Genomic DNA, 14,424 nt, shown 5'->3' with positions numbered 1-14,424 from the left:
GTGTGACTTTGTAGTAGTACAGAGATACAGGAACAGCTTAGAAGTCTTACTGCTAAGGTGTCGAGAAGGTAAGTTGGGCAAATAGGTGGAAGGATCCAGCAGGACACCTTGGAGATGGTCCTCACTAGTCAACACCCTGACCTCTGACCAATAGGGTGTCGAATCACGGAGCAACTCTAGAGTATGTGAAACAACATACCATTCTCTACAAGGCATCTCCAACAGGTCTTGGGAATACTAGGACAACCCATTTAATAATATTAGGTACAAAAAAAAAAAAAAGAAAAAAAAGCACTTTCTTACCGCTCCAAACTTTTTTTTTCCAAAGCCTGTTAAGTTGCAGCATTCATTTTGGGATACGTAAATTTAAAAGGATAGATAAGGGAGGACACCTGTATTTCTGTATAATACATCACCAAGCATAGATATCCATCTTTAATTATGACTGATGCTTATATGCATGTTAGTAAGCATTGGAGTCAATCCCTTGTGTGTGCTACTTTTATTTACCTATTATTTTCAGTCACAGACAGAATGCATCGCTTCATCCACTGAAATCCCTATATAATAGAATGAATCTTTTTGCATCAGAAGCCGTTTTATTTTCTTTGCATTGTCCTTCTCAGTAATTCCAGGATCCTCTAGTCTCTGGCCATATTTCTTTCATTGATTTTTCTTTTTGCATTGTATGTGGTTAATCCGCACCTTCTATCGATGCAAATCGTGGCGCTATCTGACTTAGAATGTAATTTCCTGCAGGACTGCCCCGATCAGCACTACTGGAGTTTAGAAATAATAACATGCTCTATCACACTGTCACTTCTGTGCCTAATACCCGCACTCTCTTATCCACTTGTATGAGAATATTAAAATAATTGTACAGCAGATATCTGTGGGGGATATCGTGTGCTATACTATACTACATCTCTCTGTCATGTATATACATGACAATGGAAATCGTTATTTTTCTTATTGATCAACAACATAATCTGTATAAATCTTATCTTATTATCTATACCATATTATCTATACAATTACTATATTCACAATTGTACTATCTACTGATGCAAAAATATTCAGCTCCTAAAACTTCAGGAAATTTGTCTGCATTACAAATGAACAGATTGCACAGGTTGTATTGCTCAGTTTTCTATCGCCAACCAATATGTTGTTAAAGGAACTGTCTGGGAATTCTAAAATCGCAACCTAGCAAGGAAAACTAAATAAGTAAAGAAATAAAGATATGTTACCCATAAAATACAGTTTTACTACGCTGTATGAGAACTTATTGCACTTTTAGCCCAGCGAAAACTAATGCCATGTCCATGGCACAAGTAAGGACCAAATAATTTAGAAACCCATTAGTGATGCTTTTTCGTCTTGGATTTTAGAGATCTTTTCAATAAAGACTGAGTGGTTTTATCGTATTGATGGATCGGTGGATTTCCACTCTGTGACCTCTCTGCCCCAGGTTTTAGCACCCATCCACTACACCCCTTGGGTCCTAGCACTGCCCAACTAGCACACCTCATAGCTACAGTCTTGTACATAGGCCAGGTTATGTTTTCTATTTGTAGAATAGCCAAGTTAGTTGGCTCTTTATCTCAGCACTTAGTCTTGATCATGTATGTGTGTTTCAACCATCCCATACACCTGACAATAATGCTGGTGATGACATCTACATCTGCTCAGACCAGACCACCCCTCACAATTTAGCATCAGAGCAGGAAGAAGGCAGCAGTCAAGTATATGAAGCTCAGCATACAACTGCCTAAAATGGAGGGTGCTAGCTTAGGGTTATATTTTTTGCATTTGTCTCATGTTTCCTTTGGTTGTTATGCTAGACTTAAATAAAAATAAATAAATAAAAATATTTTTTAAAGCAAACACCATATCCCAAAAGTGATAGCAGCACCATCGTATGAGGATTATATATATATATATATATATATATATATATATATATTTACTCCTCTGGCACACTAAGGGAGGTTGGCTGTCTCCAAACTGCTACACCTCACATTGCTCTGATATGCCCTCCTTTCCCTATTCTTTTTGAGTAACAGGGCCAGGAAACTATACCACCAGGGTATTAGTGCAGTTTGGAAAAACTGAGCCACCCTCGGTGCTCCAGACTGCTCATTGTCATATTGTGAAATAAACTATAATCTTGTCAGTGGAGGCAAAAATATTCATGTGGATAAAGGCGTTACATTCAGGTGAGCTGGATCTATCCCAATGTGTTACCGGTTTAATATGTTTCACCCTGGTGACAGATTCCCTTTAAGACGGCACCAAAGGTCCATGTCTATAAGCACATGTATTCCCAGATAGCACTGTGCTATATGTCTTATTACCTTTAATCCTGTTTTCTGAATTAAGTAAAGTAACTTTTAACAGGTTGCTATGGTTATCAAAAGCCCGGCATGTTAGTGAGATTTCTGATGATTTTCTTGCAGTGTTGAAATTTCCATGAGTGTTTTATAGCGGTTCATGAATTGATAAAATATCTGTACAGCACAGTCTATAGTTACCATTTAGTGTAAATGGTGAAAACCCTCTTTGTAGCTAATAGCGTATTCTGTATCACCTGTCCAAAACTACAGTACAAATACTGCTGGTTTATAGCTCCCCTTGTATATCCATTGATTATGGAGCCTGTTAGTTTTCTGCTAGAAAGCTGATAAATCTCAGCTTTTATCCAGCTGCTACCTTGAGCCTTGCGCCACTAGATGGCAGTGTTAAATCAGATTTATTTAACTTCTACTTTACAAAAAAGAAGACTTGTTTTTAAAGGCACTTAAAGCATTTCATCTGACGCATATTCTCTATGTGTCTATTTCAGGTAATAGATAACTGTTTCATTTATTTATTAGATAAATACAGGATTGTTTGAACCATCTTTATAAGTCTTTTCTACTACAGCAAATGAGAAACTTGAATCATTAGGGGACATATAATAACATTTGTTTCCTTCCTTCCTAAATGCAGTCCCAGGAATGAAATGACTAAATCATCCTTGCTGCATAAAGCAGTACTGCTATAATAGAAATGGCATGCAGCGGTAGCAGTCACACCCAAACCCTGCTGCCAGTAGGCCCTTCCACCCTATAAGAAGATGCTGGAATTATAAATAGCTAGGCGTCCTGTAATAGATTTTACATTGGGACTCAATAGCTTCAAATAAACACCTCTGATAAGATGAGTATACAGATATAGCAAGTGCCAAATGGGCATTCATTTCACATTCTGGCACACGAAGCGCTGAACATACTAATGCTGTTTTCATAGAAAGTGAATGGGCTGCCTCACAATGTAAATACATAAGGGCGAAGATATGTGAAGCAAATGTTCCTTTGGCACTTGCTACATCTGTACTTTAGGAGCTACTGAGCTCAAACTTTACCTTATTCATTTATTATAATCTAATGATGGTCTAATCTGATGATACTGATATAAGGATTAAGACTAGAGTTGAGCGAGTACTGTTCGGATCAGCTGATCCGAACAGCACGCACGCATTGAAATCAATGCACGCAGCCGGCACGCGGCGGGTTAAGCGGCCGGCTGCCGTCAAACCGGAAGCACCAGGTGCTTCCATTCAATTCAATGCGTGCGTTCTGTTCGGATCGCTCAACTCTAATTAAGACTATTACTATAACATAAAGGAACTTTGAAATAAAGTTTAAAAAATACACATAAAATAGTTACAAAGTTGTCTCAAATTTGGATTTTTAAAAAATAAGAAAGAGCTGCACATGCAACCTGTAAGGCAGGTAAGAAAAGCTTCAGATAAATCACCCAGTAATATTACTCCCCACTATCTAGTAGATTATACTCAAGGGACTAGATAAAGGGATTGTCTCAAGAAGACAAAATTTTTCTACAGACATCATATAGGGAACATAGTGATTCTGTGTGACTGATTCCCATTCTTGCAGATTTCAGTCATTCCTGTACCATATTACACAGATGTCCAGTTATCTGAATAGAAAGACTCATCTCTGTAGAGTCTGTTGCCCAAATATCTTTGCTTCCTTACATCCTGGACCTTTCTTACCTATATCCCACCTTTTAGTAAATCCCACCTTGTCACCCCTTTAATAGTACCATCTTGCTTCTTCTCCCAGTACTCTGTCTACTATGTAATAGTGTGCCAGGAATACTGTTCTCCAGATATATTGGTGTCATAACTATGGTTACATCGTGCCAAGCTTACAGGGCCCCAGATAGTAACGTGTCCATTGTTGTAGCCCACAATGTACCTCTTAGTGGTATCAATACAAATCAAATCAAATCAAATACAGTAATATTGTTCCTCTTTGTGCCCTTATATTATCTCTAACACAGTCAGAGCCTTTCCTGGTACTGCTACACAGTCACAATGTTCTCTTACTGCCTCTTAGAGCCCAAAAATTCCTTCTACTTAATAAAAATCCCCTCTTAGTACCCCTACTAAGTAAAAGAGCCACTTAGTGTCCTCCATACAAGAAAGGAGCCTCCAAATAGTAACAATAACAGTGTTCCTTTAGCTCGCCCCACAGTAATAGTGCCACCAAAGATGTGTCACTTTAGTGCCATTAAACTCACATAGTAATGTATTAAAAGTATTAGGGTGCATTCACACTACGTAACGCCGGGCGTGTATGAGAGCCGTACACGCCGGCATTACAGCAGGGCTGCCGAACACTTCCCATTCACTTCAATGGGAGCGCTCGTAAACGCCGCTGTTACGAGCGCTCCCATTGAAGTGAATGGGAAGTGTTCGGCAGTCTGCCGTAATGCCGGCGTGTACGGCTCTCATACACGCCCGGCGTTACGTAGTCTGCATGCACCCTTACAGTTATTACTCACATACTACTGTCCCTTTGCTGACAGGACTGGCTCCGGCCTACTTTGGTCTGGGGTCTGTACAGTCAGGTGTATTTGATGAAGTCGCTGCATTGTGTGGCTTGCACTGAGGCCCTATTCTGATAATACAATACAGGTGAACATGGCAGGACATATGGAGTCACTTTCATGAGCTCCATGTAGCCAAAAAAGTGCTGAACGTTACCCTAACACACCCTGGTAGTATTATACCCCTGCTTGGCTAGACATGGTTCAACCTTCCATGTCGTATGCAGCTAGTCAGGGATTATCTTCAGCCTTGGATCTTGTATAATGGTAGGAGGCGATTTTATATACCCTTGCAGTATGAATGAGGAGGATATTTTACATATACAGTACATGTTAGTATGATACAGGATGGGAACATAATGGCAGCTTTCAGTGTTGCCAGTTCATAAATGCGTTTGCCAGACTATTGTCTTTCCTTTTATGTCCCTTTGTGCTGTTCCCTCGGTTTTGTTTTGTGCTTCCAATATATGTTTCAGCTCAAGCAGCAACTACACATTTTAAGAAGCTGTTGTGATCAATATCACATTAGATTACTGTATTTTATGACACTACAACTTCCTGAAAAATGTTATTATCCCCTGGAACATGTTTGCGATGCAGCTGTTGTTGAGGGTTTATTTTTCAATAAATTTCAAGTACTTAAGTACAGTTTACCATCTCCTCCAAAGTAATAAAGTATGTTCTTAGGAAAACAGTATCTATAGCGCATTATAGTTTTCCTCTGAAGCAATGAATGAAAAATGCTCTTTACTGCAGTGTCGAGTTCACTTAAGTTGATACTCTTAAGGTCTAGAGGACAATACATTCACTCTATTGCAGTATTCTGGCATTCCTGCCGTCCTTTACAATCTAATTGAAGCAAACACAACTGTGATAAATGTGCCGTTCTAATTGATTCAATGTACTGTCTTTCTTTCCGTAGACACAGTATAGACTGGATTCATTAGTATAGGCTACTGTATTGCATAAAGATCATTTGATAGCTTCATTTGCATCACTTTCACTCACGAGATCTAGGACAGTAACAGCATAATAACCCAGAGGTCTTATGTGTGAATGGTCTTCATCAACCTTGTTAAGAATTCATTAATAAATTATACTAAAAGCATGTAGAAAAATGGTGGACCTACTATATTTAATTCAAATGTATTTATAGATATGTCCATCCTTAATAGGGGTTTCCAGGAGTATGGTGTCCTGTCCTCAGAATAGGTCATCAACATTTGATTGTCCCTGTCATCCCTGCAAGTCAAATGAAAAGGGATAGAGCTGCAATACTAAGCACAACCACCATGCAATATGTGGCGCTGTGCCTGATATGGCTGCAACTCTAGTCGGTTGTAAAATCTGATATTGGTGACCTATCCTAAGGATACATGATCAATATCCCTGAAATGCAGCTCTAAATTAGTTAAGTGATCTAATTTCTCATGAAACCAACTCAATACAATACGAGCAGGGCCGGCATTAGGGGGGGGAGGCAAACTGAGCAATTGCCCAGGGCCCCCACAGCTTAAGGGGCCCCCTGCGCTCCCTAATATTTAAGCATTATGTTTATGGAGTGACCGACTGTCTGTTCTCACTGACAGTCGGGTCACTCTCTGGGCTGTGCAGTCACTGGTAGCTGCCCAGCGGCCGTGCTAGCAGGGACTCCGGGGAAGGCTCTGTATGAGCTGCTGTATGAGGTAGTAGCCCCGCCCCGCCTCTAGTTCAGCAAGGCCTGCAGTGCCGTCTGAAGCCTTGCTCTCCTCAGACTAAAGTGTCCACTGCTGCTAAAGCTCAGCTCCTGCTCTGCACCCTGCAAAGTCTAAGTCTTCCCCAGGAGAAGGACAGGAAGCCCCGTTCAAAGTGAAAGTAAAAAAGAGAACACACAGGTATAAGCTGGATTACTGTTTCAATTAATGTCAGGCATTTTGGGTTAATTCATTTAGTTTTAGTATCTCCACGTGCTTCACATTAATAGCAATTAACCCTATCATGTCCCTCATATTAACCCCTGTTAGGGTTACTAATATGTGAGACATATGAGAGTACTAATGAAGGTCCTCACAAATGAAGATGCTTAATTATTACCTCCATATGTCTCACATCAGTAACCCTTATGTAAAGCACAGGGGTTAATGTGAGGAACATGATGGGGTTAACTGCTATTATTATGAGACACATGGAGTTACTAAGCTGTAATGCACATGGCCAGACTTTTTATTCAGAACTAAGGATAAAAGTATGGACCTGTACATTTCAATGGACAAATACAGACAGACATTCTTTTTGTGGAAATTTTTTGCCAAACTGAAGAGCTGCAAATTATGGAGCAGATCCTATATCTATCCTATATCTATCCTATAGCTGTCTGCAGTCCTGGTTCTGTCAATTCATTATTAATGTATAAGTCAGTGATAACCACATCCATGCCATTTGTGTGCAGGAGGCCTCTTAAGCCTGGTTCACATCTGTTTTCGGTATTCTGTTCGGGGAGTCCGCATGAGGACCCTCCGAAAAGAATACTGAACATGTTGACAAGCGGTAAGCAATGAAAGCAAACGGACCCCATAGGCTATAATGGGGTCCATGTGTTTTCCGTGCACTGTCCACACAGAACATGTAGAGAAGAAAGTACTTCATGAACTACTTTCCTCTTTGCTTCACTCATGTGGACAATGTGCGGAAAACAAACGGACCCTATTATAATCTATGGGGTCGGTGTGCTTTCATTACTTACCATGTGTCAATGCGTTCGGCCTAAGGCTGAAGCCTCACATTGCAGAAATACAACGTTTTTCTTGCAGTTTTGTGAGCCAAAGTCAGCAGTGGATTAAGCAAGTAGCTACTTGTCATATATAGCTTCTCTGTGGGGAGTTTAGTGGATCCAAATTCAGCTTTTCATCTGGCATGAGTCCTGTTGGTGTGGCATTAGGCCAGTATCCTCAGGTGCAAGTGCTGTGTTAAAGGCTGTATTATTTATTTGGAATCCCATGCTATTTGATCACACTCCCACTGGATTAGCTATGACATGGTATTTACAGGGAGGAAAGGGCTAGAGGTCTGTACCTACTTTAGAGTATATATCTAACTCCAGACATTAATGACTATTGGTCAAAGCCCCTATCCCGATCCCTGTGATTGAATTTTCATTCCCCCTAGTTGCTGCGAGTGCAGTGAGTGGGAGTGGTATGCCAAAGTCTATAGGCATTTGATCTGCTACGGCAATCATGTTGGTCTTGAGTGTGACAAAGAAAGATTGACCACTCTTTGTTCTGAACTACATTTTTAACTATTTATCTTATTAAAAGTTAAGTTTTATACTATTGCATCAGAGTCCTCCTAGGATTTCTCAGTGAGTATAGTTTTGATAGGTGGGCACAATATTTTTTGAATTCAGTGAGTTTACATTGTGTGTCACCATCATACTCACTCTGCCCCCAGTCACATACATTTACCTCTAATTGTAGGTTACAGATGTACTGACATTGCTTCTAATGGAAAAGTACACATGTATCCAGGCAAATAGTGGTAAACGTATGTGTCCGGGAGCACAGTATGATAGCGCCCCTATGTTACAGTTTGTGGCATAACTTCAGTGTAGGTGTCAACAATATTAAAATTAAGTTGCCTACTCCTGGTGTAACAAAAACCCCTTTAAGACCCCTTTCACATATGCATTTGGATTTCCATTTAGGAAGTCCACTTGGGGACACCCCTAACGGAAACCTAATCTGGATTAAAAAGCAGTTACCAGGAAACCCCGTGGATCACATAGACTATAATGGGGTCTGTGTGGTCTCCACTTGGTTTCCTGCAAGCTTCACTTTTCTCTCTGCGTTATTCAGGTGGAAACCGAGCGAAAACCACACGGACCCCATTATAGCCATGGGGTCCATGGGGTTTCCTTCAGTAACTACTTTTTAATGTGTATAAGTTTCTGTTCATGGGTTGCCCAAGCAGACTCCCCAAATGGAAACCCGAAAGCAGATGTGAACCAGGCCTAAGCCTGGGGCCCTATGATGCGTAGACACTTCGTTTTTTTTTTATGCGACTCCATGTGAATCCAGCCATTAGGATGCAGAATTTAAAGTTCTATTAAATAATACGAGCGCTCCCCATTGAAATGAATGGGATCTGCTTTATACGCCGCTGATTCTGAACGTGTTTTACGTTCAGAATGAGCTGGCGTATCCGTAGTGTGAATGCACCCTAACACAATATTGCAAAACAATACTGTTTTGACTAGTTAATCATTTTGTGACACATGTATGGATCTAATCTAGGTTCATACTAGCTTTCGAGCACTCCTCCGTTAAATCGTGCAAAATCCTGCAGGAAGGACTTTTCTCTCCACTGGTTTCCTTATAAAATCGTTGGAAACTGGGTGGCCACATGATAGTCTATGGGGTCCGCAGGTTTCCTTGTGTACCTGCTTTATAAGCGGACAGAGTTTCCATCTTTTAGGTCCCCATATAGACCTGAAGGATGGAAACTGGAATGTTAGTGTGAACCCAGCGTTATCTGTGTATATAATCTTTTAAACTTCCCTATATGGTAATATATCTTTGCTAGATGCTTCTCTTAGTATTCATTAGCTTCTACGTGTGGTATATATGGAGTTGTAGTGTTTAACGCAAATGTAAAGTTATATATTAAATCTGCAAGAAATATTCACACTTACTTTTAAATGAGATAAAGGAGCAAATTGCAATTACTGCCACCAGCTGATCCGCTTCATCTTTAATGAGTGAGAGGTGTCATGCTGCTGAGTGGGTGGCATTGTCTTTTTTTTTAGTAAATATTGTATTAGACTTTAGAATGAGGAAGTTATAATTGATGGCATAGGTAGACTGAATATTTTCCTGCGCTATGCTCTTTATACTGTGTTAAAAGATACCTATTCAGCTAGACTCCTAGTCTTTGTAAGATACTTGGAGATCATTCAGAAATCTTTCAGTAGTTGTAGAAAACACTCCCAACTCCAAAAGTTACAATAGCTGCTATAATCCTCTCTGGTCCTCTCCAATCATAAGTTTTTTTTAGGGAAAAAAAATTCGGACGAGGTACAGTTCCTTAGATGATAGATCCCAGCTCCATACATCCTATGCTAATACTTTATAATTTCCTCAGATGACTGAGGCTACACGCCTCAAGGAGTGAACTGTGCTTGGTCAATAAAAAGCCAATATACATCTCTTCTATTCTCAAACACTGCAGCTCTGGTGATCCAGATTGGTCTTTGTGTACCGCCCTGTGGCAGTCTGTATACTTCCCTGCACCAATCATTGGCCTCAGTGGTCATGTGTCATACATGCTATTACTACCATGGAAGCCAGCGATTGGCTGTAACAGTCTGCTGTTCATGTTTCACTTTTTTACTAGCGCAAAGTGCTAAAAAAAACTTTGCAAAATAGTTGTTCCTCTCTGTTTTGTATTGTGTGGTCGTGGGTGGGGCTAGAATCAGTGATGTAATCATGATATTGGAGTATTATTTTTTTTATTCTTTTCATTATTTTACTTTCATTTTTATTTTTTACTTGTTTATTTATTTTACATTGTGTCATCATAAGGTCATAATAGACCTTTGGGGGAATCTGAACACAATTTATTTTGGTGGTGGAGGGGACTGATTTCCCCTGTAACTGGGGCTGATATCTATAGCCCCAGTTACAGGAGGAATGTAACTTCCTGCCCATGACTGCTGAGCTGATCTAGGTCCTCAATGACCCAGCAGCTCTAACAGTCTCTGATCCTTGGTGGATCATGTGACTGATCGGTCAGAGGGGAGCTCCAATAGCTGCATATACAGCATTTATTACAGTGATAATTAACCATCCCTAGAAGACCTAAGGCTGTAGCAACAGCTGGCTCCCCGCTTCTGCAGCTGCACAATTTTGAACTTCATAGACGTACAGGTACATCCTTGTAATACAAAAGCGACATTATCTGGACATAAATACCCAATGGGCAGTCCAGAAGTGCTTAAGAAAATAACTACTACACACTACTCCTGCTCTAAAGCTGCGCCCACTGATATCTGCTTCCCGATCCCTCTCGACCCACAGAAAATAACTGACCAGTCAATAACTGGCAGCTGGATAAGCAGCAATTTCTGTTTATCCAGAGGGACCAGGAGGCTGGCATCATTATAATGGAAGCAGCAGAGAATCGGTTTATACAGTTCTATTGGTTTCAACTACTATAGCCTTATTGGTAACCACCTCAACAGCCACAGCCACCTAAGTGATATTAACCTCTTCCTTCTTTATATCACATGACCTGATCACATAGTACTGCACTTCTGCACTCTACACTAACATCTCGTATCCTAAGCTATCCTTCCTACTCTATTCCTCAAAACCTGAGCCCTCTATCTAGAAGATACCTTACACTCCATGCACTTAGTATCTGTATATTCACAGATACCGGCTGGTGATAACTATGCAGCATTACTTAAACAGAGAATCTTGGTAGCATTGGAATTGTATGACAGGACATGAGACTTGTGTCTCAACATGGAGCATCTCACTATAAAGTCAATAAGTTTGCTGCATGCTATCTCTGTACTTGTATGGTTGCTCTTATAGAAGCAGTCTTGGGGGCTAGCAGGAGTGCAGGTCACATACATCAGTGATCTTCATGTCAGCTGGATTTGTCAAACAGATCATATTCTAAGGCTGGAAATTGTTTGAAGTTGACTACAAAGTGATATCAAAGAACCATACTAAGTGTCTATTTGTAAAAGTAGGAATTTCCAGCAGTCTTCAAACATTGACTACAATGAAGACGCAGGACTGGAGTTCAGTGGGGTGCACGGTTAGGTCAGCCTAGGATTGGGTATGAGTGCCATGTGATAACCTATGTGGCCATCTAAAATACTGACAAATGATAAATAGCATGGTGTATTGCTCATTTACAGTATCATGCTTTGATATATGTGCTACATATTTTCAGATATCTATAACACTTTGTGTCATATAGTCAATGAAACCCCTCTAATGTTAGTAAGTTACCAGAAGTAGGTTGTATACATATCATAGGCAATAGTTTCCACAAAGCTTATTCTTTACTTTTCCTTTCTTTCCTTTTAACTCTGCGTGTGTCATTGACTTGCAGTAAGTCCTTTACTTTTATGCACAACCATGTTTATAACTCCAGTTTATCCATAGCTTTTAGCAAAATCTATGCATCTTTTTCTTCCTATGTATAAGCATTTATCATTATGCTAATGTTCTAATCCAATGTCTAGGGCTTTAAGTCTAATACATTTTGCGAATCCTCCTCTTAGCATCAATCTTTGATTTTTCTATTTCATTTGTAGTCATTTGCAGTGAGACCATTGATTTGACCTTCCATGTTATTGGGATAAAGCATGCTGGGGATGGTGAATGTCACAGAGAGATGCCATGTAAAATAAAAATGCATTATGTATATTGTGTTATGACAGGTAAAAGCTTTAGCAGATGATGAATACTGATGTATAAATCCTCAGAGAAACTCCTCCTTCAATATCCTCTACTTACCGTTATTGTTTTCTTCTCTTGCAGATAGGGTCACTATGATGCTGCAGATACTGATGAAAGTTGTGCCAGCGGAGGAGAACATTTCCTGAAGAAATTCTGCTGGCAGACGTCATTTGTAGTCCCACCAGTTGTTGTCATGATGCCTTAATATTATAATATAGCTGTAAGAGATGATGAGGACCAGTCACTGCTTCTATAGTCTGTAATGTATAGTTTAGGGATGACCAAGCTGCTATCTTATTTATTACCCTGCACTTTGTACTAAGTTATTAAAATCTATAAACACACCTTAGAATATTCTATCACCGCACTAGGTATAGTTATACATTTTACATATCCTCTGTTATCCAATATGTCCCTATATCCGCACATAATAATAAGAACATATGGGGGTAGCGTGTTTCCAGCTCAAGGGAATTGATACTATGCACCTGTCACCTGGTGCTGACAATCCTTCACTTGTCAGTGATTTCCCTTTGGATTTTTTTTTAATTTGACAAATATCTTTATTTGGCATTTAACTTGTCAGAGAAATTATGACATGCCGTATAGTACAGATGTAGCACTGCTAAGTTATCTTAATGTATACAGTTAATTACAGCTGAATGATCAGTTAAGGGCAACATCTGTATATGTATATTTAGAAAAACTCAGTTTTTATATTTATATGGAATGAACCAGCAGGAGGTGTTTTATTCCTTGCATTCATTATAAATATTACTACCTTTATGTGCTTGGTTAGAGAGATTTTCTCCGTAAAGCAAATTGCCACGTTTTGTTATTAAGCCTGTTTTAAATCCAAAATGACATGCTGAAATATTTCCTCATTCTGTATATTAGTAGTGGAACTTAGCATTGATATACATAGGCATATATTTGAAAGTAAGCATGCTGGCCCCATAGTCATCTGTAAAGGAAGAATGAGAGCCAACTGTATATGTCTAAAGATTGAGTAGTTATACTATCTATCAATGAGATTAAGGAGCGCTCTCAGAAAAAGCAAAGCTCTTATCTAAAACTACCATCACAATATATTAAGATATTCCGAAGAATCTATCTATCTATCTATCTATCTATCTATCTATCTATCTATCTATCTATCTATGTAGAAACGGTGTACCAGTATTTACTCTAAGTGTTAGATACTAGAAGTGGTTACAGTTTGCACAAATGATATGTAAAATGAGAATTCACCTGTGGATTATATAATACTATTCATTATCACATGACTTACATATATTTAAAAAAAAAACATGCACAATTGTATATGTGTATTATTTGAACATTTATGCTGATCGTTTTTGTTTCTAGAACATTTCACACATTACTCTATCATCTTTGAACTATACGGACCAAACACCATTATATTATAACTTAAAATGCTGGAATCCAAATCCTAGTTTTCGTTATCTCTCTTTTTCATAACACACCGCTTTGATGCTTTTTAGCTTAAAACTATGTTTCTTTAAATTATACTTTAAAGAAGACCTTCAGTATAAACAGAATTTTCCATAATTATCATCTCCCCACTCTTCCTCTGAATGATTTTCATTCTCATATCCCCTATACTTCAAACAGCTCATATTACCTATCTATACTATATACTATGACTTCCCAGTGTTCTTTAGAGTACATGCACTACAGTTCCCAGCATACTTTGTCCTCTTCAGTGTGTTGGACATGCTCAAGGCAAGCCACCAATGAATGCTTCCTTGTTTTGTCTTTCTTAGGCCCGATTCACGTCTGTGTTTGGTATTTTGTTTAGGGACTCCTGAAACGGAAACCTATATGAATTAAAAAGAAACCACATGGACCTCATAGATTCAAATGGGGTCTGTGCGGTTTGTGCTCAGTGTCCGCACAAATCACATGGAGAAAAAAGTGCTACTTGCATGTAGATGTGAACCGGGCCTTACTGTCATGATCAAGAACCCGGTTGTTGCTTAAGGCTATGATTACACTAGATGGCAATAACATATGTTACGTGGCTAAAGACTGCCACGCTGTGCTTTATTCA

General features: G+C 39.3%; 1 protein-coding gene across 1 annotated transcript in view; it reads left to right on the top strand.

The window, feature by feature from the left end:
- SLC7A11 (solute carrier family 7 member 11) overlaps positions 1 to 13,152 on the top strand; it is a 176,049-nt gene extending 162,897 nt beyond the window's left edge. The window contains exon 12 of the mRNA XM_075257537.1: positions 12,432 to 13,152. Within this exon, the coding sequence (XP_075113638.1) occupies positions 12,432 to 12,496 (65 nt within the window). The 3' untranslated portion in view covers positions 12,497 to 13,152. The remainder of the gene's footprint in view (positions 1 to 12,431) is intronic.
- Positions 13,153 to 14,424: the final 1,272 nt, after the last annotated feature.

The sequence above is a fragment of the Leptodactylus fuscus genome, chromosome 1, assembly GCF_031893055.1.
Source record: "Leptodactylus fuscus isolate aLepFus1 chromosome 1, aLepFus1.hap2, whole genome shotgun sequence".
Taxonomy (NCBI): domain Eukaryota; kingdom Metazoa; phylum Chordata; class Amphibia; order Anura; family Leptodactylidae; genus Leptodactylus; species Leptodactylus fuscus.
Note: the sequence above shows the minus strand (reverse complement) of the source record. Positions and strands in the feature narration are given on the sequence as shown.